General features: G+C 42.4%; 1 protein-coding gene across 1 annotated transcript in view; it reads right to left on the reverse strand.

Annotated features, from left to right (window-relative positions):
• The window catches only part of WDPCP (WD repeat containing planar cell polarity effector), a 105,053-nt gene that overhangs the window by 7,526 nt on the left and 70,784 nt on the right, over positions 1–26,743 (reverse strand). Inside the window, exons 14-15 of the mRNA XM_061990440.1 lie at positions 8,327–8,462; positions 631–731 (exon numbers count right to left, since the gene is read on the reverse strand). Of these exons, the coding sequence (XP_061846424.1) occupies positions 631–731; positions 8,327–8,462 (237 nt within the window). The remainder of the gene's footprint in view (positions 1–630; positions 732–8,326; positions 8,463–26,743) is intronic.

Below are 26,743 nucleotides of genomic sequence, written 5' to 3' on the forward strand. Positions count from 1 at the left end.
GTTATGCCTCCACTTTCCGTGTCAGCGTGTCTGGAGACTGGCTAAGTTCCTGCATACCTGTCAGTATAGTGATGTGACACCCAGACAAGGCAAAAGATAAAAATCCTCGTCTCACCCCATGTACAAATACATCTCTCTGCCAGGCTGACTTTACAGGGTGATTCTTTAACCACAACTTTCTCATGCTGGACTGCTCCTCCATTGCACTGTTACACTACTTTCACTCTGCTATGATGGAGATACAAAACACTGCCAAAGCAAGATGGAAACGTCTGTTTGCCCCAGAACCCTCTGCAGCTGCTTCACAAGCCACAAAACTGGTGAGGCTCTGTTGCTGGCCACTGTGCACCAAATAACAGAGCAACTACGACCAAAACTAAGAAACACTTTGCCTGTCTTTGTTAAACTGTGAATAGCACCACAAGATAAGGAGATCGGTATGATCAGCTGATTTATTCTACATTGTGAGAGTCGACAGCCGAGTCCTCATGGCCCTCCCTGCTGGCCCTCCATGCTGCAATGCTACTGCCTTATTTTTCTTCCTAGATCCAAGGTTTTTTTCAAGTTACCAGTCCCCATCATTTCTAGCTTCACTCCCTTGTGCATATTTGGAGAGACTCATTTGCTTACCTTCCCGCTTACTGGAAGAGCGTTTCCCCATCAGGGAGGCGGTGTGGCCATCCACTCCAGGCTTAAGTTCTGTGTCCTCTGCCTGTCTGCTGCTGGTGGATCTTTGAAAACAAAACAGAAGGGATACAAGGGGAGGGAGCAAGGATTGAGGAGTTGGGAGGATGTTGCATAGCAGAGTAAAGCTGTTTCATTTGTTCTCTATCTTTACAAGTACACAGCAGCCTGTATAATTCCCTGGCTACAGACTATAGCTCTTTTTTATCAGATACCATAAATTTGTTGACTGAGTGTCACTAATGATCACTCATTTGGCTGTGCAGTCTCTCCAGCACTGTCCTGTCATTCAAAGATCTGGTGTAAAGCTGGTAGGTTTTTGAGCAATTATTGTTTTGTTAGGCAGGACAGGCTGGGGATGTGCAACACACGCAGCAGGCACCTGGCACTGCGGCAGCCCTGCACAGAGGCGGTTGGGTGGGTGCTGGGAGAGGAGGATGTCAGACCCAAAAGGCTGAGCTGATTTTCTGTGTCTTTTGCAGTTAAACCCTGTCCTCACACCACTTCCATCCTTGAAGTCCAAGTTTTGAAGGAACTGCAGGGAGGAAAGCACCAGTTCTGTGTTATGGAAAATGCAGAGAGATTTTCTTTTCTGGTTTTTTTTTGATTTTGCTAGTCTCAGTTTCCTCCCTCGTTATTAATCTCTGTTTACATAGGTGTGTGGAAAGGCAGTCCATTCCCAAGGCAGTGGAACTGGAAATTTGGAGGTCGTCTCTTGCTACCTTGGCTTGCCAACTGGTCGCTCATCCTGCTGTCTGCAAACTGCCAAGTGCTGCCCGTGTTGCCTTCGGCAACGAGTCCAACAGAGAAAATAAACTAAATCTCCCATGCCAGGCCAACTGGGAACCCCTCTGGGAGAATTCTCCACATATAGGTGGCTTTTTGTCCTCTGTGGACGTAGTTGACTCAAGCCAGGTTTTACTCAAGGGTGGCTTTCAGGCATGACAGCAGCGCAGCTGAGAGAATGAAAACATGAACCGCTACTGTGCGGCACCCAGTTTGTTCACTGCTATGGTGTGAAAGCTCCCTTGGCTTTGAGAATACAAATAACACATCCCAGACATAAAAAGCCCTTTATTACTGATAAGAACATAAATAATTAAAGAAAAAGCTCAGATTTTCCCCGTGCCTTTGTCTTCAGACTGCCAGTCGGGTCATAGCTATGCAAGCAGCTGGACGTCTGTAAAGCAACTAAAAGCACCTCTCCTCATCAGCTTTCCCGAGACACTTTTAAGCTGCAGTAATGCAACTCTCCCATCATGCTAAGCTTTATTGGTTCAGCAAAAGAAACTAAGAAACTTCATTGGAGACCAGATTATGCTGGTTGCAAAACCGGAGGGATTCTTCTGCTCTTCGACCCCATTATCTCCTCTGTAGTGTCTTGATCAGCTTTCTTACACACAGCCTCAGATTCTGACGAGACCTGCAAATTGCATTTTGGCTGCCAAATTGCCATAACCCTTCTATTTTTATGTTTTAAAAGAGCTTAAAACCCTCCATCCTCTTTGGATGTGTCTTTAAAATTGACCAGTACTGGGAGGATTTCATGTATATCCGAAGGCTTAGAAGAAGATGTTACCTCTACCGAGCTTCCAGTTTTACAGTCAACAGACATGAAAAGCCCAGCGGGGATAAAAGGAACTTAACCAGTTCTGTCTAATGCATATAAATCTACCTAAGAGCTCAAGGCACTAGAAGTACTGAATGTGCTACATTTATCTGAGTCTAAGATACAGAAATGGGTCTTCAGCCCACATGCCACATGTCCCATTTTGATGCCAAGTTAATATGAATTAAGAGAGTGAGATGAATAAACAAGGTCAGTCTGGGCCGGGCCAAGTCGAATCAATGTAGAATAATTGTCAGTATTTTCTGTCAGCAACACTGGTTTATCTTGGCTCGGGATTCTCGGCGCTATAGATTATAAAATGTTTTCAGTGGAACAGTTGGCAGACATTTTATTGATTTTCCTTTGTTTTGTGAATGCTGGAAAAATTTCCATTAAGTATACACGCTGCTCATGTGATGAAGCCAAATTGCTTTTTCCAACTTTCCTTTCTTCAAGTGTGCTAACGCATCGATACGTTAGCAATCTAATTTAATCAAGAGCACCTTTGTCTGGAAACAAGAGGCATCTCGATGCATCTCGAGTACTTACGGGCTAATAAGAGTTAATTCTGTATTTTCAAGGTGCTGTACGCACACTGACTAATTAATTTGCCCAACACCCTTTTGAAGTTGGTAATGCATTATCTCAGTTTCACAGATGTAGAAACTGAGAGCGCAACTTTGCACAGAGCCACGCGCTGTCCTCCCGCTGTCGCGTTCTCGATGCATGTGAACCTCCTGTTGCCTTCACAGGGGCTGAGCAATGTCCAAGAATGAGAAGGGAGGCTGCAGCAACCTGGCAGGATTAGCACTGCTGAGCTGCTGGATCCCACCTCTGCGATGAATTTCCTACACCACCTCGCCACATCCCCGCAGCACGCCTCTTAATAGAGTTACTTGGGAACTGAAAATTGCTGAGACAGATAGAGCAGCTTGTAGGATTATGCCTGGGCCCATGGCAGACCACATTTTATCAGCCCATATTCCTGCTATTTTTGAGACTAGATTTTTTTTCCTGGTTAAAGAGGACCTTTGAAAAAGATAATTGATGGTGGGAGAACAAAACAGAAGTGCTGTGATGGTGGTGAATGCCTATTTTGCTTACTTGCATGAAACAGCAGAGTGAGAAGATGTGTAATGGGAGTTTTCACGTGACACACAAAAGGGGATGCAATGGGATAATTCTAATTTTCTCTTTCTTTATGCTGATTTAATAACCAACATATACAGATATGAAAGACTGTGATGTAGCTTTCTCTTAACACTTCCCTGAGGTTTGATCAGTGACGATGCAGATTCAAAACAGCGAAACATGCTTCTGAGCTTAAACAGAAACCTTGTAGATCCCAGCTTCACAAACTTCCCAACACTACCAAAAAAGGCAAGATATTTAAACTCAAAATGGATTATGGTGAAGAAAACAGAATGACACACTGATGGTGAGGAAACCCACACCGCAGTTACCAATGCCAAAGGCAGAGGAGCGAGCACACTCATAGCTCTGTGCTGACTTATGTGCCAAACTCTGGCATGGTCACAGGCACCCACTAGTTGACTCATCCACAATTAAGCTGTCCCACAGGGAATCAATCAATTCCTTTATTACTGAGAGGACCAGTGTGTTGCCTTGGTCCTCTGAACAACAGCATCCATACCTTCTGAAAACATTGTAATTTAAAAGGCAGCAAAAGGGTGAAGCTGATCAAAACGTTTGCACAAATGGGTAACAAGAATAACAAGAGGACAAGAACTGCTAGGCTACAGCACGTGTGACACTTGCAAGGAGAGAGTGGTGATGGTCAACAGTAAATGTAAGCCACAGATGAGAGCTTCATCTCGTCAAACTCTTCACTGGACTGTGCATTGTCAGTGATATCTAACTGAGTGAAAGAAATCATGCAGCAAATAAAAAGCTTCTGCCTGGAGTGTTGTCCTGAAATCTTTACTTCCCATAACTTACTCTCAGTTTGTGTGTGTGTGTGCATGGTTTGTAAAGTTGACTACAGCTCTCTGCTGACAGCCACACTAGTGCTACTTGAGACACTTGAGTCTCAAACTAAGTTCTCTGCTTAATGACTGTCAAAGCAAGAAGAGAAGCCAGACTTTGCCTAGAATAGATTCTGAAAGAAACAAACCCTTGAGACTATTTTATGCATTATTATTTTGGTGCCAGCCTTTTCTGTCCCTCTCTCCATTCCAGGCTATGCCTTTCCTCGTTAGGCAAAGGAGATGATGATGTGAGGAGTTAATTGAAGTGATTTGTTAATCATGCAGCCTGAAAACTGGCCTTCTGTTACACATATGCAGACATCAGGCTCCCTGAAGGGCATCAGTAACAAAGTTTATTAAGGATGCTCAATTAGAAACATCTTCTGGTATTCTTCACAGCACCCCTTGCCCAGGGCTTCTGCCTAGGTATTATTAATGAGATTATAATTCATGTAACTCATGCCTCAGCTGTCCCAAAACTAAGGTTCTGTCAAAGCTCAAATACAAGAAAGAAAGAAGTCTGGGTATGCACTGGAGATGTGCTTCAGAAACTTGGTTGAGATATAGAATTGGGACAGTATCTGGGTCTGACAGCGGGGGGAAGTGTTAGAAGTGCAATAATGTAGGTCCACTGATCTCATTATTTGGTGTGACTAGCTGGTACAAAGCTGTAAAGTCAAAGAGGCAGACAATAAAAGACTCTGAGGAAGAAGAAAGAGAAGCCATTGAGCACTCTTGTTGAACATCTGCAAAGACCTGTCGTGGTGTCTTACAGAGATTAGGGGAACCACTGCTACCCAGAAGTTAGCAGAGCCCGGGAGTGCTTGAATTCAGGCAGGCCAAGTGCACAAGAGGTGTTGCTGGCTTTGTGTGGCTTACAATTGATTTGTACAGATGAGGTTGTGGGGTTTTTATGCAAGATTAATGACACTGAATACCGATGCTCAACTCACAAAGATTTTAGGTTGGACGGGAGCTCTGGAGGTGACGTGGCCCAACGATCTCAAAGCAGATTCAACTGCTCAGTTAGATCCAACTTCAAGGTTACTTTGGCTCAGGTCTGCAACCCAGTGGGGACTTGTCCTGAGTAACAACAGAAATGAACTATTGGCACTGCAGAGCATCTGGAATGTCAAAAAGAGAGCAGCAGCACATTCCCTCATGTTAAACTTGGAGCAATGCTCAGGAGTCCAGATCCTGGACACAGACATTTGCTGTAGGAAGTCATGGGATGCCAATGTGCAGGGGATGAAGCAAACAAAAGCTAACCTTGTTCCCCAGACTACAAATCAAGTCCTCAGAGACAATATCTCAAGGATTTAAATCATGCTGAGGAGGTAAATCAACAAGTTGCCTACAGTAATACGTAAAAAGCACAGCTGAAGTGACTTGGCCAAGACAGGAGGCCGTATTGTGCATGGGGAACAGCGAATAGTAGTAAATCTATTAAGAAAATGGAATTTTCTTTTGTTTTCCTTGAGGGAAAAGACTTCAGAAGTAAATAAGAAATGAATCAGGATGTACATTTATCTCACTGGTGAGCAGAATACAGAAATACCAAAGCCCAGCGTTAAACAGCATGAGAAATGGAGAAAGTCAATAACAAAACAAAAAATGAGCAAGCTAACGAATGACTAAAGGCCTTTACAGGAGAGAGACCGTGTCCTGGTTATTGACTTTGAAACTGCAGGTAGTGGTTGGTGGCTGGGAAGAGGTGGACAGTGGAAATGTCAGGTATGGATTTGTGATGTGGGAAATGGGTTAGAATAATAACTTTGCTGTGCACTGCTAAGGTGCTCAGCTGCAAGCACCATACAGCTGGGGCTTTCAGAAGCCTCACTGCCTTTTAGTAAGGTGCTGGTAGGGCATTTTTTGAGGGAATTCCCTGAGGCAGCAGGAAGCAACTATGATTTGATTTTGGGTTCACACGTTGGACCAACTGAAAGAAATTTCCTCAAGTGCTGCATAACCATCTACCCATTATAAACTGTGTCCTCTACTGATGCCTCAGGCCAGGCAAACAAATGTCTAGTAGTGCTGGAGTATCTTGGCCAGAGAGATGAACCATCATAATGACTGCAGAACTGAGAATGTTCCTATCTGGGCGCCTAACACTCAAAAGCCTTCCTTCTTTATACAAATTTCTTAACACGAGGAAGTCTGATGCAGACTTCGCAGCAGATGTATTATAAAAAACAAACTCTGTGAAACTGGAGGCAACTGTCTGTGGTTTGGTTGTTGTTTTTTTCTTTAAGCACAGACAAGAGGCTGTTGGAGTCACCTGTGCCTCAGCAGGTGACCTTCCCAGCCAACTGGTATTGTCACAGGGAGTGTCTTTAAAACTCAAACTCGGGTTGGCAGGCTTCAAGTGGCTGCGGTCAGCCAGGGGAGCGGTGAGAAGTTTTCTTTCACAGCTTTGCAAGAGGCCACCAAAAACTCTATCCTCTCCCAGGGGAGGTCAGCTGCAAGCACTGTGTGTCAGCAGGCAGAGGAGCCTGTTGCGTGGGTGGGGAGCTTGCTTTATACTCACCAACCTGGCAAGAGGCAAACAAAAGCCTCAGGCAATGCCAGCAGTTTTTATAGCTCTGATGATTGCAAGGAGCCACTCCTGAGGCTCAGCAACTTTTGGTGACCCACCTGGGCAGGGGCAGGTGAACGTGGTCAAGCTGAGGAGCCTGTGAGTAGGAGCAAAGTTGAATTCTGCAACGTCTCTCCCAAGACGCCTGATGAAGGCAGACGCCGGATTGCCAGAGATGTGTGAGTCATAACAACCTCTGAAAGGGAAATGGTGAGCTGAAGGGAGGATAACGTGTTTATACTTTGGCATCAGAGGCATGTTGGGATTAGTCTGTGCTCTAGTTAAAGGAGCTCCTTTTATTGGAGCACTTGGAAAGTCTTTTGCAGTCAATAGAGTTTCCAGCATGACTTCATTGTCTTTACTATTTGCCAATATTGATAAGGTGCTATCTCTATCCCAAAAGTTAATTGTGAAATAATTGTGCACTGTATTTTTAAAAGCAAGTCTCATCTCCAAATCCATTAGACATCTCTAAAAGCTTTAGACAATGTTCTGTATCTTGAAAGTTGTAGGCTATGTAGAAAACAAATATTTTGCTAGCAGTGTGCAGCTGGATATAATGGATATTATATCTAATATTGCAAAAGCTCAACCTCTTTGTGTGAGGAAAGACAGAAAAGCAGGTAACATACATATTAACAGAAGGAGAAAAAAAAAACATGTTTCTTGCCCACACAAAGACTGTTCAACAGAGTTATACACAAATGGTTAGGGGATGATTTGTCAATGTGGAAGCCCAACATTGTACTTGCACAAGATCTACTAAAGATGTTCCTACATACAGTAGGCATAGAACAGAAAAATAAGAGAAATAAATGCTTTGTTAATCTTTGCAGAAGAACTGTTTCATTCTAACTTCCCATCCATTGCAAAAGTGCTGTGCTGGTTCACTAGCAACAAAAGCAGTGGAATAAAGAAGTCATCAGACCTGTTGTTTGTCTCTTAGTAAGTTCCAGGTTTTAACCAGCTTTGGAAAGAAGGGCACTCTTAAAAGATCATCCCAGGGGTGTTGATGACAGGCCAGTGATGAGCTTACTGAATTCTGTAAAGATCATGTTAGGGTTTTGACAGTTCTGTTTACCACTTGCAACTGTTAATTCACTGCATTTCTGTGGCTGTATTTCTCTCTTCTGCACATTTAAGGATGCATTTTCCAAATGGTTTAATTTGAAAAATGGTTGTGCTATTGCACGTTAAATGCTCACAAAATATGTTTCTGGAGATTGCTTTGTGACCATGCCATGTCCTTCTGGCTTCCAAGTTTTTCTTAGTTCCTGCTTAGTGTCTTAATGTTTGATTGTGTTTACAGCCATGATGCAAGTGACAGGTCAGGAAAGTTCAGAAGAAAAAATGTACATTTCAAAAGCAATTGTTCCTTCCTCCCTTCCACTTTCTGTTATGGAAATTCAGGATTTTCTTTGGCTTTACAAAACAAGCTGCCTGTGTGACTTTTCTTGTGTTGCTCACCTTTGGGAGCAGCTCTGTGCTGGCAGTCTGATGGCTGGACCCGGAGCAGGTGGCTCATGCTCTCCTCCATGCTCTGGAGACTGGACAATGAAAGCTTCCTGAGATGGGTCTTCCTCATCTGACTGCCCCAGAAGTCCTGTTAAGATGAATCAAGATATGATAATCAAGATATGGTACTTCATTTAAAAGTACCAATCACGTTGCCAATTCTTTGCCCTAGATGTCAAAAAGGGTGTCCTCTCTTGTAGTGGATCAAATCTAATGGAGAACAATGTGCTTACAGAGTTTTCACCCTTGACTCTTCACCTTGACAGGAAGGCCAAGTAGCTAACAACCAGCAACAATAACATGTCAAAGAGTTTTGGGAAGGGAGGGAGGGAGTGTGTGCTGGCTTTAGTTAGCAAGGAGGAAATGCCTTCTCTAAATTGTCAACTACAGGAGCTTTAGCTGTCTGCCAAAGGCTGCTGAGCTTAAGTATTTCACTGTTGCCAAACGGATCAAAGTCTTATCAACTGGACTGTTCCCTCACAAGGGTATGTGTAACTCCTCCCTTTAAAAATGAAGACTTCCCTTAGCTTTGTTTCAAAATATTTTGGTTCACAATCAAGTAGGTGAAGGAGGGGCCTCCAATTCCCAAGTTCCAGTGTGAGCCCTTTGGGGAAAGAAACTGTTGGAAAATACTTGAACCACTTAAAAAACATAGAGGAGGAAATGCACACTGTAGGTGTGAGATTTCAAATAAATAAATAAATAACAATAATAATAAAAAAAAAATCAAGCCCCAGGCTAGGAGAGTTTGGATTAAGAAAAAAAATCCTGTTACAGATAAAGACTTTAAAAGATTTCTCTCAAAATCGTAAGACCCTTTTGCGTTTTTGCTTTTTTCAAATCCTGTTTTTCTCCCCTTGTTCTCTGCCTTCCCGGATCCTGTAAAAGCTAATCTGCACGATACCCATGGCAACACCATGGGCAGTGTGAAGAATATAATGCTCTTGCAAGCATTGCCATACTGCTAGTTTACATTTTGGCCAGAGACCCAGAACGCTCCCTGGCTTATGAGGGTAAGTCGACTCGTAAGCATTTGTGAAACTCTGAGTCCTAAAAAGCTAATGCAGTAAGATTGCTGTGGACTGTTTCTACTCTTCATGCCACCTAAATATTACTAGCATCTGTGGTGTAAGAGAGGGTGAAGTGTGGCAACTGGTTTGGGTTTCTCAGGTAAGTGATATTCTCCACCCGTGCTGCTGTTTCCCACTCATGAAGTGATGTGAAACATCAACTCGGTGAGGGGCAACACACCTCCAAGCATGCAGATGACATTACAATAAATACAGGAGCTAAACTGGCCTTGGTGCAATTGCCACTTTACCTTGTATAAAAACAATCCAAGGACAAAAAAAAAAAAAAAAGGAAGGCATTAAAAAAAGGTGTATGAGCAATGCTCTATGTCTAGGAAGCTCAAGTCCAGAACAAGTAATGAAGGTTTCTCTGGAGATCTCTTCCTGAAGCCTGTTGCAAAGTGAGCAGATAAGAGGAGAGGAGCAATATGGGGAACTTAAAAAGGTGCAGGAGAAACTGCTTTTGCTATGCCTGAAGAACTCTGGGAAAGGGCTTAAACAAAATTCCTGCTGACGTGTGTGTAGGTAAAATCCACTGCAGCTCTCATGTGACAAACTTTGAGAGTCTCTGCTTGGGAACACAGCTCTCATTGCCATCCTTCCACCTGAATCTCTGGTCCTGAAGAGCCTCCCTCTTCACTCAACCTTAACTTTTTAGGAGGGAAATGTTACATCCTTTAGATTTCTAAATGTCAAAGCTGAGAGGTACGGTGTGAGTCAAGCTGGTGTAATTCATCTTTACCCCCAATCCTTTTTTTCTGTACTTAACTCAGTAATGTCTAAGGCCTACATAACATACCCCCTTAAAGTTACACACGTTCACCAATACTCAGTGTCCATGGCTTCTCTTTAGACATCACTCCTGAGGCTAACCTAGCTGGTAGGAGCAGTAGCATTTCAGAACACAAAACCCTGAGAGAAGCTGAGAGAGGAGTGTGTAGTGAGACAGGCAACAAAATAGGATTGGACCTGCTTTGTCTTGATCTCTATTACTTTGCATTTTCTGATACCTGCTGAGAACCAGGCCTGAATAAATCACAGCCCTCTCACATCAATCACTTCACCGTAACTCACGTGTGTGCTCTGGATAGGACCTAGCACTTTTGTAACGTACAGTAAGATGTAACTTGGATGTACTCAGCCATTGTATGGCATATTGCTCGTGGCATTCATATATCAGAAATTAAAACCATGGCCACTGACTTTGACATTTTGTGCTGTGGATGCAGCACAGCTACACCTTGTTAAATAATGCCACTGGATGCACAGGGATCTCATGGAAAACCGAGTGGTCTGTCATGCAAGCATGCTTGTAGCCCAAACTGGGGGATGAGGGGCTTTCTTACCCACGGGAGTGCAAATAGATATCTTTGCACTTTCATATCTAAATTAAATATCAGAAACTGACCTCAAGTTACAAGGATTGAACCTATTCTAGTCTAGGTATACAGCTGCTGTGTTGCAGTAGAACATTAGATAGGATCAGATGCCAGGAGTGGTTCAAAGCCACAAAACCATCAGATATGAGCTCCAGAGTAAAGAGATAAAGATTTTTGTTGTAGAACATTGGACTGTGTTCCCTCTGAGAAGTCCTACAGCAGGAAAAACAAATGTGCATGGAAAACTGTTTAAACAACACAGCCCTTCCCAAACCAGAGGCAACATATACCACATTTAATTAAAAAGGGAAGGATTTTGGCAACACCACCTTGGAGCTGGGAGAAGGTGGTAGTCCTCACATCGAGATGAGGGCTCTGGCTAGAGTTTGGTGCTTAATACAGGCTTGACTTTGAGGAGTTATCCAAAGTGGCACCTGAGATTTTGTATTCAGGTAATCTGGGATCTTCCTTTGGCCTATTGCACAACAAACTCTCGGTGTTTTTAATTTTAACCCAGCATTTCCTTATCAGGTTAGGATCTGAGGATTTGAATCTGCATTTGAATTTTCAAAACTTGAGAGTTGGTATCGTGGCTATCGTTGTTGTTTCATCACTAAAGTCATTTATCAGATGCAATAATAGGAATTATATTGTGCTAAAAATCTTTATCTACAAAATGCCATTGTATTGATCAATACGAGGATAATGAGCACACACAACTGCACAATGCACACTCTGCATTTCCAGATACTGCAGCATCAAGTGACTGTGAGAAATAGCCAAATATGTTTCTTTACAAGTTCACTAAAAGTTTCTCTATGCTTTAATGAGCTGGATGCTCTCTGAACACTGTACACAGGTGATGAGATCTCATGCTTTCCCTGCTCACAGATGCGCCATTATTTAACTGTACCTATTCTCTTTTGGACCTGTGTCTGCAAATCGGGAGCTGTTTTCATTCTCCAGCATCCTCCACTGGACTTCCAGGGATAAAAAATGCATTTTAAAAGCAGCAATCTCATGGTTAAATGAAAATCTCCTTTTAATATTGTTTGCAAAATTGACAGCTCTACTTAACAGAAGCCATTAAATTATTTACAATGTAGCAGCTGCTCTTGTAAAAATACAGCCTTTTTTGGGCATGAAAAATAAACTAGTTGATAAGCAAGAGATAAGCCATTTGACTACTTCTTTGTGTGCCCGGCATGGTATGCAGAGCCAATTCTGTACAATCTGATGTTTACAGAGCAATCGTAATGTACGACCTCCTTAGGCAACAGGGATACAAGAAGCCTTTAAAACGCTGAAGCAAGCATTTAATCAGAACTCTTCATGCTGATCTTTGAAAAATTCAATAAGTTCAAAAAATGTAACTCCTAAAGATAAAATACCAGGGTGGTTTTTTTTATTCTTTTGCTTCAGGAGTTGCAAATACATCCCAAGGAACTCCCAGTGAACCACACACACTTCAGACACACTGTTCTTCTTGTTGTTTTAAAAAGAGAAATAAATAGTAGAGTTTTTGTGACAAAAGCAAATCAAGGCTCTGAAGAAATGCAAATGGTTAAGAACAGAGAGTGCTGTAAAACAGTATAGTTTAGTAATAACTCAAACAATCACAGGGCTGGTTTTTTTAGACGTTTAAACAAATCCTTTGGTTTTTTAACCTGAGTATCTATTTCCATGTGAATAAGTTCACATCTCCTTTTATTATGCATTAACTTTTTTTTTAAAGTAATTATTTTGACCTGTTGGAATCAAGCTCTCACACATTTGTGAGATTTTGGTTTGTTTATTCGTTTTGGGGTTGTTGGGTGGTTTTTTTTTTTTGAAGGTAAATAACTGCTGCAGGAGGCATGAGATTGAACATGATCCCATGCATTATCAAGCTGCTCCACCTTAACTCTACCCCAGGTTTTCTCAAACTACATGAAAGTATCTCTAATCCCACTGGGTAAAATTCATTTGGTATCAAAATTAAGTGGGAATTTCCATTGCTGATTTGAGTGTGGTCAACTTTTTTTTTTCTGGTTGCAATTGTTTCCCTGAAAATGTCTTTCTAAATAAACAGATTCTAATAAAATTGTTTAGTTTCAACAAATTTCTGCAAGAAAACCACATGTGTGTGTAAAAACATAGTTCTCTACTTCTCTCCTTCTCTCAGTCTAGTTTCCCATGGCTTCTTACTTTTAGATTATTTTGGTGTTGTTTTCATTTGACAAATTGTTGAAATATTGGTTTAACAGGACTTTAAAAACTCATTGAGAACCGTTGTGACTCCCGAGAGATCTGGAAAAGGTACATTAAATCAGAATATCTCCCATTTGTGTTGTAATTTAACAATTTGATACCTGAGAAGATAAGGCACTTCAATCACTACAAAGCAGAAGCAACCCTTAAGGGTAGCATAACATGTCATTATTTCACTACTTGCGTATTAGGAACAGCAAAACTGTTTCAGCAACTGTGCCAGGAAATTTAAGAATTAAAAGTCAGATGATAAAACTAGAGAAGTAGTTAACACTTATAAACAAACCCTCTCTTTTTTTCTTGTTTTTTTGTAGCATAGACAGTTATATTTTGCTTAGCAGTCTTCTGCAGCTTCCAGGGAAACCTGGCTTTAAAAGTTTCTCCAAATGGAAATGCCAAGTCTTTAGTAGCTCTGGCTGAGATTTCAATCTCTACTACTCGTTTGCTCTGATAGAATCGTACACAACATTAAGCTAACCACTATATAGGCTGAATAGTACATTCTCTACCTCTCTGGAGCTCAAGCAATTGTGTTCTTTAGGAACTTCCCTAGCAGTGCCAGTATTACTTAATTTAAATTAAAAAAAAGGTGTGTCTTACAGGGTGATCCAGATGTGGTAGTACCAAGCTGTGATGGGTTGCCAGCTGAAAGACAGTGAATAACCAAGGATTTGCTTCACTTCCAGGCCCTTTCACTTCAAAGGCTTGACTAGTGTCCCAGCAACAGATATGTTGAACCTCTAGAAGTTACAGGGTTTCCCAAGCCATCAGAAGCTTGCCACGTCATCTTAGCAGTGGGCAAGCGGCTCTCGTCTCCCGATGCACGTTAACGACCTGGAGTGCCAAGACACCCAGATGAGCAACCTAAGGCTGCTACTGCTCAGTAATTACAGCAGGCACAGGAGGGAGGATATTCCCGGTGACCAGGCGTTTTCTTTGTTTGGTAAGTGGTACTTTAGACCAGGTCTTTTTTTGTTCTTTTATTAGTTTTTTTTTAAGTGACTACCTAGAAATACCTGTTCTAAAGGGAAGCTGGGCAAAAGCCACTGGTGAGCAGGGACATGCCCATTGTTCAGTCTAAAGGCTGCAGCAGTGGAAATGTAGGTGCATGTTCCAGAGTATCTGAGAAAGCATTCAGGGTAGACCTGATTATTCTTAAGTGATGCTCTAGAGACTCCACAGAGACAAAAGTGCCTCTGGCACTGCAAGCCCCAACCCACAATGGGCAAAGCAGGCGCTGTCGAACTTGCACGTTCCTTCATCTGCTCCTCCTGATGCCTGTGGACAGGGCACACCCTCTGCTTGGCACTTCCAGCTCAAGGACCCAGCGTGTCTGCTCCCGGCTTCTGCCCTCCAGGCATCCAGAGAAGGGAGATGTGCCAGTCAGACTGGAGGAAGGTAGGCTCAAGGGAGAGGAAAACAATTTCAGGGGGTTAATTGAAAGAGAAATACATCTGCAAACACAAGATGTGGAATGGAAGCCTGTGAATAAATGCTGCCAGATGGAAGCTAGCCAAACTGATAAAGTAGAAAAGAAATTGAGGGTTAAATGTTTTGGATGCTGAAGGCTTGGAGTTCAAAGAGGAGCTCAAGGAAACTCCCAGCCACCAAGTCGATACCAAGAGGCTCTAGACAGACGTGAGTCTTCTGCAGGATAGCTTCGTCCCAATCCGAGTTTCCAAAAGAGAATGGTTAAGGGATATCTTTCAGCATCTGGGAGCTCTTGTGCAAAGGAAGACAATGTCCACAGGTGAGCTTTGGCTAAGGGGCAGGAGGAGTTGTTTTCCATAGGGAAATGGACACGTGCATCTGCCCACGTTAGGTTGGAAGAACAATGTGTAGCTGCAGATGTATTTTCATTGCTTAGTAGAAAAAGGAAGAAGGGAGCTGCTCCTCCAGGCTAGGAGGTGAGGGAAAGCAGGGCAAGGCTGGAGGTCACTCTGCTTTCCCTGGAGCATCAGCTCCTGTCCTCATCAGGAGGGGAGTACTGTAGCTGGCAGCAATCCAGTTTTGCCTTGTGCATATGGCTGAGGGACTGCAATTACAAACTCCTGCCTAAATCCCAGGGAGAAAACAGCATTGGAAGAATGCCTCCTTTTCCAAAGAAAAAGCTCTGTTTTGGGTCTGCATGAGCTACTGCTTTCAATGCAGTGGACTGGAGGTAGGAAAGCTGCCATATTTCCACTGGACCAGGAAACTGTACTCAGAACAGAGGATGGGACAACTGGATATGTGTCTTCTCTGATGTAACACTATTCACGTCAGGTCCTTCTGATGGTTTTGTGACAAGGTCCCTGCATTTCCAGCACTGACTCTTTCCCTAGAGGCTACACAACAAAACCACCTTGGTCTTCAGATGGCCTTTTTTTAAAATCAGCTGAGGTCAGAGTCCTACAGAACTGAATCTCCATCGTTACGCCCCACTCTAGTGTGGTATCAGAGCAGCACACGGATGGCAAGGCAGGGCTGCGTAACACAAAGGCTCTTAGTGCAGGAACTACATTTACTGGTAGAAACCTCTTGTAGTTTTTGAGCAGGTGCATGACTATGCCATAGAGCTGCAGCAAGGCTAGAGTTCAAGAGTTAGCTAATTGTATCTCTCTCAAAAAGGAATTGCCTCAGACCAGTTAATTTGTCAAGATAACGAATTGCAGCAATTCTCCTCGTTTTGGAGCTGGGCCACTAACACTGATCTGAACTGTATTTAAACTCTTGATGACAGAGACTGAAAAAAGATATTGCAGTACTGGAGGTACAGGTTCCTAAAGCAAAACTGCATGTACAGCTGGTGTTGAGAGGCAGCAAGGGCATGCGAGTACACATCCTGCATATCCCTTAGATATGAAGAAACTCCCCAGGGCACCAACTCTGGTGCCTGGGCAGGCAGAGTTCATCTTGAATCTTTGGGAGTGATTGAGGTCCAAAAAAGGATCATATAGTACTCATCAAGTCTTGATTTTTGCAGTATGAGATAACATGAGCAGAATTTTTACCTCCCCCCTTCCAAAAAAAGACACAGCAAACAGTACTGGTTTGAAGTTATCAAAGGTTTTCTAGTAGCTGCAAGAAAAACTCCTTTGTGGGCCTGATGTTGTGATTCCCATGGCATCATATTCTCCCAAACCCCAGGCTGCTACTGCATTTTTCTTTTCTGGACAGCAGTAGATATAAACAAATTTGGGGGAGCGGAAAAGCAGAAGAAGGTTTCAGTAAAAATGCATTTTGAAATGCAGTGTAAAACTTAAAATGTTAAAAATGCATTAGCCCAATCACTGTCCTCTATTTGCGCTGAAAGAGACAGCATCAGGTAACATAAAATGATGTCATGTTTTTTGTGCCAGATCTTCTCCTCTGACTAGCAGGTGTTCCTTCTCTCACAGGAGAAACATGAACCAGAATAAATCCTTTACATTGGCTCAGGGCAACTGTAAAGAATTGGGGCTGGGCAATAGCATCCCTGAAAGACACTCCAGACCTGCTTACGTTGGGGAGTGGGATCAGTTTTCCCTGGGCTTCACTGGGATATGCCTTCAAAGAAGCCAGGACAAAGCCTCTGCTGCTACTGGCATCTCCTATGAGTGGCGTAGGACACATTGAAGTCTCTTCTGTTTGTGTCCTATTGGTGTTTTCTTGGTGCTAGAAAAAGTAGGAATGCTTTCAGAAATGATTTTGTGCTGTCAGGTTAAGCAGAAATTGTGTCAGGTAGAGACAGAGAAGCATGCAAGACCTTTGACAAATATAACTCTTTGCATTGGCATACCTTCTTGGGGCGAAGGCTGCACTGAAAACAAAACTGGCTGTTGATGACTGTGCGACTACCTCAGTACCTTAAAATGCACTAACAGAAGAAATTAGCCAGACAGCTTGTTTCAGAGTATTCACACTGAATGGTCTACTTAGGAATGAAATCACTTTCTTTCTTATGTTATTCAGAATAATCATTCTCTACCTGTAAGTCCACTTAATTTAGAAATCAAAGTGGCTTTTATTTTGGAATAAGTGCATCCACAGGCAGAGTTCTTTCAAAACAGCTAATCTGGTCATTGCCACATGTAAACAAGCTCTTATAAGTTGATGGGGATGGTAAAGAACTCATGAAGGTACAGCCCAGGACTTCTTACTCAATTTGCAAGCACTTACTTAGATCTCTCTTCCTCAGGGCTAGTATGGTGATCAAGAGAGTTTAGAGAGACAGGTTCAATTTAAACAACACAGTCATATGTTTGAAAAAGAAATGAGGTTTTAAAAACTGCCTCCTTGAGTTCCAAGTCTTATCTTGCTTAAGTTGATCCTCACTTTTAAATACTCTAAGTCAAGTGGTAATATAGGATTGAGTAGATCTCAGAAGTGTTGATTGTCCATAAGGTTGGCTCTAAGGCTCGTACGTGCTAGAGATGAAGTGTGTGCAACCTCTTCTAGAATAAGCAAGTGACTGATAAAGGGTAATTTTTCATGACTTACAGCTAGTGTCTTGGCTTTGCCTGCAGTAGAAATGTCTTGCTGTGTGTAGGTTGCCAAGAGAGGCTTCAATGTTGAGGCAGAGAACTACAGAAAGAACAGACCATTGCAGGATGACTTATGTTGCTCTGTGAAATATGTAGGATGCTTATCTGGTTTTCTTCCCAAAACTTCTTTGCTGCTGGAGTGTTCCTGGGCTGAGGTTGCTCTGACTGTGTTTGTGGTGGTTTAGTGCATGTGTCCACCCAGTGTGGCAGCAGCATGAGCTACGTTGGAGATGCAAAGTGACCTAGATTGGCTCCCCTAATTCCTGCAGCCACGCTAGTGGCTCCGTCCTCTGCAAACGTGATGTGAGCCAAATACCAGCCACGTTAGAGACTGACCTTGTTTTCTCAGAGAAACCTGTGTAAAAATGGATATAACAACACTCTTGACACTTACCTCACAGGATGTTGTGAAGCTTAATTAAATGTGCGCAAAAGCATTTTGAGATCCTTAGATGAAAGATGTTTTTATAAATGCAAATTATAATAATTATGGCTAGTAACCACCATCAACTACTGAAACAATTAATTCAGGTTGCCACAGGCCATCACAACGACGTGTGCAAAGAGGCAGCAGCCATTTAATGACACATATGTTGCGTGAGAACTCAAAGCCTTAAAAATGCTGTAAACAAAGAGGAAAAAACTTAGACACTCAGGGCTTGTCCCTGCCGGGTGGAAGTTTCCTCTATTGCTTCCATCATCCCCACGTTTGCTTTGGGACTCCTCTATTGCTTCCATCGTCCCCATGTTTGCCTTGAGACTCGTCCCCAAGGAGGAGAGTCCATCTTAAGCGATTGCATCCATGGGATTGTTCCTTAATCCTAAAAATCCTTATGATTTTTACATTTAACATTGTAAAGAAACTGAAAATGGTTGCAAATAGCCTGGCTCACAAAAACTGGGAAATACATAACTCTGGTTTTTTGGTAATTCTCCCTCCCACACCCCAGCCCAGCCTGCTTCTAGCACCACAGAATAGACTTTGGCTACAGGGTATTATCCAGCTGACTTTCCAAGGGTGAAAACAAAAGCTAAGCAATCAAGATGTGTCTGGCCAAATACTTAAAGGCCCAGTGCACACATTTAGTTGACAACTGACTGAAATCTGAACCATTTTGCTCAGCCTTTCTTGTTGCTTCAAAACTGATTTGGGCTTAAATAGCTAAAACCTACAGGTGTTTAAATGCCCCCCCTTGTCAGCAGAACAGTCTCATCAGACATGGTCTGAGGATGCGGTCAGACTGGAAGAGATATCCAAAGACCCCACAGGTGAATCCCAAAGAGCAGGCTAGCCCACCTGTGCCCCTCAGGCTTATTTCATGGCTTGCCTTTAAAGAGGAAAATTCAGAAGAATAGTAGTTACTAAGCACCCAACTTACCAAAGCAATTAGGCTAAATGCACTGCAGCTAGAAATTTAAGCAATGCACTGAATTTAATTTGAGAATTCATGGTCATAAGACTGAAACCTTTAACATTTAACCTAGCAGCAAATTCAATCAGCTTTCTGATCAAGTGAAAAAGTCTATGCTCTTCAAGTTTTAAAGTGTGAGGCACACACTTACTAAAAGGAGGTTTTTTTCTTTTGATGAAGCAAAACTTGAGACTAGAATGTTGCCTGACAACACTCTGACAACCTGACAAGGTTGTGTAGGCTAAACTTACTCTGATATCAACAAGATTAAAACCTGCAGAGTCTAACAGGATGCAAAGAGAAGCTAACAAGAGCTAGCTTTCCAGGTACCAACAATGAATATGTTTATATGGGGGTTTTTTTTCAGTCCCTTTAAAAATACTGACTTTCCGTAACACCTTTTGTTCTTTAAGAATTAGGATACTATGCTGGGAATCTCTTGGATAATTTTTCACAAAATGGAGGCCAAGTTTTCATGGGGTCTGTGTGTGTGTGTGTATCTGCACAGAAATGCAACAAGACTGGTGCAATGCACAGAAAACATGCTATGCTCTAAGTACCAACACATTATTTTAAACCTATTAAGTCTCAAACTTGACTGTGATGTGCAAGTTGTGTGCTTGCATACACACACATATATATACACACACACAATATCCATACTGACATCCTGTCGCTCTCTTAATGACACTTACACAGGGCTCTGTTCAATGTCTCTTGGCTAAATCCAACAATATGAGATAAAACTTAGACCCATTTTCTAAATGCACCTCAAGGCATAAAAGGACATAAAAGAAGTTGGGGTATTAGAGCACGTCTTGTTTAAACCATCTCCAGAGTGCCCTGACTGACATTTTACAATTTACAAGAAAGGTGTGGCTAATAAAGCCACTGAAGCAGATATAAGGGCAGGTCCTCCCTGATGGGCATTTACGGGCAGTCACTCACCTGCTTCAGCACTTTGCTGCACAGACTTGCTGATAACCAACAGCACATTTTGTGGTTCAGGTGCCCAAAGGCCTGAAAAGCCAATGTGACCCTATCAGCATCTGAAAACCCTGACTGATGGGTTGACATTTTCCTTCCCACCCCTTACCATTAGAAGAGACTAATTTAGAGGGAAAACATAAAGCTTTGGAAAGGGGACATACTACTCTTTGCACACTCTTTTGAAGGGGAAATGCAACCTTGCAGAAACAGTGGGTTTTTCATTCCCAGGCTTTTCTTTTCACTCCCTGGGAAGATCTTCATCTGACTGGTCTCCCTCAATTACAGAGTGGCATGAATACCCAGAGTGTTGATTTATTTTTTTTAAAACCTCACACGAGGTAGTTTACACTAAACACCACTTGCTGCAAACACAAATACTTTCTCCTTGCCTATTTAAATAAACTGCATCAGCAGGAGCCGTGGCTGCGGATGCCACTTGGGAAGCTCAAAGCCCTGGAGGCAGCTGTGGGCAGCTCCTGGCGCTACTTGTGCTTCTGAAGTTAACCAGGAGGAATGTCCACGGGAAGCAAGGCAAAGAGATGATGCCTTATGCCAGCAAGAAAAAAAGTCACCGTAGCTCCTGCTGGAGTCCTCACTGCCCTATTTCATTCCCTTTCGTGTTCCTCTTCTCATTGAAGTAGACAACAGGAGTTTGGAGATAAGATTCTGTCTCAGACAAATGCTCAACTTTTCAGAAAAAGACCATTTTTTTAATAAAAAGAGAAGGTAATTAAGCCAGACTGCATTCTCTGGCATCTGGTGAGTACAGCACTGCTTGTCAGCCACTCCTGTCATCACTTAAGAGTGCATTTTGTATCCATGGAAAGCAATTAATGTTCAATAGGGAAAGTTTGCCTTTACAAAGCATCTTCTCACATTCCTGCATTGACCTAACCATCCTTTTCTTACATGCCAGCACCAGTCCACACACAGAAGTGCACCACCCAGAGATATTCATTATCTACCTGGTTATTACTAAGCAGTTCCTCCCTTACTCCCTCTGCCTCTTCTCTGACTTTGTGTGGAAACTCTTCCCTGCTCTTCATGTTTTGTGGGGCATTTTTGGACTGGCTTAGGCTGCAGGTGGGAACTCATCTGATTGCAGGGAGAAGGGATCAGTCAGAGGGAAACTGTCACCATGATCCTTTCTGATCTGTGAAGAGCAGCTTGAAGCAATACACTCCCTTCAAGAACAGTGCTCAGTGTAAAGCAGGCTTATATCTCTCTGCTCCTTTCAGGTCTATTTTACTAATGATTTTGCTCCAAAATTACCTTTGGACTCAGCTACATCAACTCTGGGTGAGAGTGCCATGTGATCAAGTTGCGTTTGACTCCAGAGCCTCTACTTATATCTACCCTGATGGAGGAGGGGGTACAGCCAGCTACAATGGCCAGCAAGGGTGGTTTCTCAAACTGCTGGCCCAGCTGGCATTTTCAACTGCTTTCTTGTATCACAAACAAGAAGAATCTGGTCTGAAATCACATGTGAAAATAAGGAGTTCTTCAATTTATACTTGCGAAGTCAAAATAGATGTGTAGGGCAGCAGGAACTTCCAAATCTCCAATACCAATACCAATATAAAGAAAGGCTGTTTAACTGCTATTTAAGATAGTACAAAGTGAAAAAGAGTCAGGATGCAAGTAAACTAAAGCATAGGAGACAGCTTTCTAGGCAAGCTGAGTAGCGTAAGGAGTGGAACAACATCATTGTTGCAACTCCTAGTATGAAAAAACGGTCAAGGATTATGTCACAATCTTGTATTAGCAGGTGGCTGGAGCCATTTAATCAGGCATCTTCTCTATTCCTAATGCCTATCATTATCTATTACAAAACCAAGGTCAAACTGGCACATTTATTCCCTCACCCACGACCTGAAGAGGCAGGGCTACCAAATTTTGGAAGTCTTTGCTCTCATAAAGAGAACTGCAGCTATCCAACTTGGGGAACTGTAGCAGAGATGGTACCTGAGGAAGCCTTGCCTTGACTAGTATTACTCTGGGCTGTGCAGTGCATGCTCAGGACTAACCCCTCCTCTGCCATGCAGTTAATATAAAGCTGGAAGAAGCTAAAAGAAAAGCCAGCACACTCAGATAAGTAGCATGGTGCTACCCAAGATTTAATCTACCAACATAATAACCCCTCTCCCACCAAATATAAGTAATGCTCACAATTTCTTACATCTCAAAACTTGAAAGAGGAAGGCAAAGTTGAATCCAAATGGTCACCCTGCACAACAGATTCCCTGATCCTAGTGAAAGCCAAACTCATTTAACCATTATGTTGACCTGATCCAAACCTGATTAAAGTTAAAGGTGGAAACATTTCCAGTTCTAAAGAGAAGGCAAACTAGTATTTCAGACACAAAACATTGCTTTAAAACTACTTTTAAAGTTTTTGAATCCTTTCCTTCTGAATGAGTGGAACTTTTAGTTGTTTTTCTGATGCAGTGTTTTCACTAACACGTGCAGGACCCATCTATAAGCATCAACATTGTCAGGCATCAACTTACATGAGCAATTTAACATTTGCATATGGGCAAAGCTGTCTACCTCCTGCAGACTGCAAATTACTTGTAGTATTGATTCTTTCACCCCAAAAGAAGGTGTCAGATGAGTGTGTGCAGAAGCTCTTGTCCTGGTTTTGTAAATATTACACTTCTTTGACAACTGCAACACCGGCAACCTGAGAGACACTGAATGAAATGCAAACAGACTCAGCTGTTAGTAAACAGCTTCAATTAGGTGATGGAAAAACCTGAAAGAAAATGTTTCTTGCTCTCTTCAACTTCCTCCTTCCTCTAAGTTACATACTGTATTCTCCCTGAGTGGAAAATGAGAAAATTTAGGACGAGGTGGCTTCCCTGCATGCCCTGGAATAGCCTTTGTGTATCATGGTTGTTGTCACACTGACACCTAATGGCAGATTTGAACTCGAATATTACGGCTCATTTCCCAGGGTAGTGTTTTTACCCTCTGTTGTAGAATTTCCTTCAAATTATAGAAAATAAGTGAGCTTAGAAAATGGACTTCACTTGGCTGTGTGGTTAACTTCTGGGAGGGCAGCGCTGCAAACATGACACCAGTAGGGAGAAGCTGAGGCTGCAGTGCTGTATTAGCAGAAGAGCAAGGAGCTGTGGTGTGGGGCTCAGAATCTGCCAAAAGGATGGGCAGCCCGTCATTGAGAGCTCAAAGAGTCCCCAAAGGAAAACAAAAGCACTGAAGGCTCAAAGGAGCTGGCCAGAATCATCCAGCAGGCTGATGATGGCTGGAAAGGTCTAATTTCATCCAGTCCCTGACCTGCTGTGTTGTTTCTGATCCCAATGAGAGGGCAGCAAATCTCCCAAACACACAAAGGAACGGTTTAGTACAGTGTAGTTGATAATAACACATGAAAATAAGGTACTGACTAAATCTCATGCTTCCTTCAGGTATTTTTTGAGGACATTGAGATTTTTTTCTAGAATGTTTTACTGTTAAAATACTGATTATGAATCAGTGGTGGAAGTGGTGTGCTGTGGTCCTAATTCTTCCCTTACCTTAATCAAGAGGCAACAGCAACACGGTCAGCAGGATAATCTGGGGTTACACTGCAGCAGGCTATGCCCATACAGGCTCCATATCCTTGGCTGTGAGCTAAACATCTCACTCTTTGGTGGCAAAAAAACAAGGGCTTTTAAACGTAGGCACTTTGTAGCCGTTTTTCTTTGGCCACAGCACATCCTATATAGTCGAATAAATAACTAGTTGTAGCCATAATCTTTCATCTGGTTAATAAAAGTTTATATTATTCAGGCAGAGGTGTGGTGAAATTTAGCAATGACCTTCAGATGATGACTCAGGAGAAGTTCAGACCAGGTCTCAAATCCTTCCTTCCATAGGTTACGTGGTGCAGGCAGAGGCTGAGCTCATGTAAGGTTCATGAGCAGCAGCTCTTCCAGGTGACGTAAGATCAAGTCCTGGGGTTATTCTGTAAAGTCTCTGGGACGGCCCCAGAACCTGATCTTCACCTGGTACACTTCAGGCATATTCAGGTATCTCCAGGGGGGATTTTCAGCAGTAAGAACATTAGCAAAGGAAATGAAATTTAGCAGAGGTCTATGAATAACCACAGTAAGATGTAGCAGAAGGTAGGTTACGTCAAGCAAAAAATAGAAGCTAGTAGTTGTTAAGAAATAATGTTATATTTTGGAAAAAACTAGACATGTAGATGTTTTTAATACACAATTCTACAGAAAAGAATATAGTTTTCCATGTTCCCTTACAGTGAAAGATTTTAAACTATTAGTGAAGTGGTTCACCCATGGGATCTAATCCACCTGAGAACTCTCCCCTGACTTTTTACTGATCCTATGGTATGCAAGGACTCAAAGCTCAGAGCCATGCCTGCTGAAGGACAGCAAAAAGTCCTTCTAACTTCTACCACTAGTTCCTCACAAGAAGTCAGCCACGGTGAACTACTGTGCTGACATCAAACACAGCCTTGCACATACACTTGAAAGAAACCACTTTAAATATGGGCAAGAAAATGGTAGGTGGGGTGGGGGGAAGGGGAGCTGTGCCCTCCCAGAGGGCAGAGGAGATGCAGGGACATGGTGCTGGGGAGCCTAAGCTCCGGGGGAAGGTGGGTGTTAGGTCCTGAGCTGGGAGAGCAGGAGGCAGAAATCAAGAGGCTGTTGCATCTTTGGTTATCATAAAGATGAAAAGGTGGGACACTGGCAGTGTACCTGCAGTAAATAACTAATTATAATGATCACCATACATACTTACAGGCTGTTATTAATGATATCTTTTCATCATATTATAATACTTTGCCATTTCATAATATCAACGGAGCAGAGATAACCAACACTGCCTCACAATCTGTTTTTAAGACTGAATCTTACGGTTTGAAATCTAGCACAACTCAGGACTTTTGGTATCTCAAGTGCTGTGAAAAATGTTATTGAAAGGCAGATATTATTCATGTGTGAGTTCTGGAGTCTCATGGCACTGAGACTTAAAGTAAAATGAAGTCTTGGTGCAGACTAACTAACAAGAAGGATATTAAGAGAAAAGATACTTCAAACATCTTAAATCGAATACAGAGTGTATGTTGAGGGAAGAAAAAAGCCATTAATTCTGGATGTACTTACTGCCTTGTAGTAAGCCAATGTTTTTTCTTAGAGAGCCCATTTCTTTCCTTCTTCTGGCCATGTTTGGCCCTTTAGAAAGTGCAAGACTGACAACAGTAATGGTGGAAAGCTTACTCTTGGGTCTTGCTGAGCTTTAACCAGTGATATTCTGATCAGAATGTCACCAGCTCTGAGACAGGATTTTAACAGCCAACTTGTTGTTAGGCTGAAAGCATTCAACAAGAACTAATATCAAGTCATCAAACATCTTTGGTTTTGTTGCAAGAGTTTTTCAGGGATGAATTGTCAAGCCATCTTTTGTACAAGAGTCTTTAGAGGATAGAGCCTCAACCTCTGATTTTGCCATGGGCAATTCCACCATATCCCCACACAAGGGCCTGTGGCTGGGAGTGTAGTAAAGAAGGAAGCAATGAATAAACAGTCCTTCAATGTTTTTGTTTGTTTGATCAGAAACCAGAAGATTCTTGGATTCATGAGTTGGTCCCTCTGAGCACAGGAATCTACAGCCTTCTCCTGAAGTTGATCTGAACGCTACCTCCAAAACCAGCACAGAGAATATCTGGTGATAATTCTTCCCTAGGCCCTTATGAAAAGCCTTAACATTGAAATACTGGGATTGAACATTGACATCTCGCAGCAGCCCACCAATATACCCCTTTTCGAATCCCTCTGCTGTCATGCCACTGACGTGATGAATTGCAGCCTGTCACATCACGTTACGTTCCGCAGAACAAACAGGACAAAACACATACCAACTGCCATGCAAATATGTGTTAGCCAACTCTTTGCGGCGCAGAGAAACGCAACCGGTGAATTCCCTATCAGAAAACCAGAGGCTCAAGGATGGCTCTAGGGTGTGTGAGACAAACATGCCTCTGACACACCGTGAACATACAGATACGCAGCTCTCGGCCAGCTACAGCAACTATGACAGCACCTTCTGCTGTGATTAATTCTTTTTCTCTCAGGGAAAAGGAAAAAAAGCAGCAGCGGATTCTGTGGCTGCTGATGTCACGAAGCAAAACGTAAATGCGTTAGAATTAATCTGGGGCTCGTGTTCAGATCTGGAGCTGTTTTTAATACTGGCCAGATTTTGGCTGTGTATGTGTAAATATAACACCCACTTAGGTACGTACACACGTGCATACTATGAGATGTGTGAATATACATTATGTGGCTTTTAACTGCAGTCTTTTAGCCTACATGTGGGCCTTTTGAAGCTAATGGGAGATTTACCAGGGGCTTTTTCACAGAGCTGTAGGCAAGACTAGAATCCAGAACATATGAATATTATACTGTAATGACATAGTGTAAATCATCTAGTTTGACCTATAGTGAATTAGAGGCCATTACGTTTCATTCAGTATCCTACATCGAGCCAGAAAAACTTGTGTTTGACTAATGCATAATTGTATTTGGCTAAAACCTATTTCCCAGAAAGATATTCATTTAGTCTCCATGCAAAGACACTTTCCATGCATCAATTGCTTTGATAGTTTGTTTCAACAGTTATTTTATCTATGTGTGCTGTTTATTTTAATGGACTTCAGTCTATGGAGTCAGTGCTGAGAAGTCAAGCTCCTACTCTTAAATTCCTAGCTATAATGTCAATGGATACTTGAGTACTGACT

This window comes from Colius striatus, chromosome 2, assembly GCF_028858725.1.
Source record: "Colius striatus isolate bColStr4 chromosome 2, bColStr4.1.hap1, whole genome shotgun sequence".
NCBI classification, from domain to species: domain Eukaryota; kingdom Metazoa; phylum Chordata; class Aves; order Coliiformes; family Coliidae; genus Colius; species Colius striatus.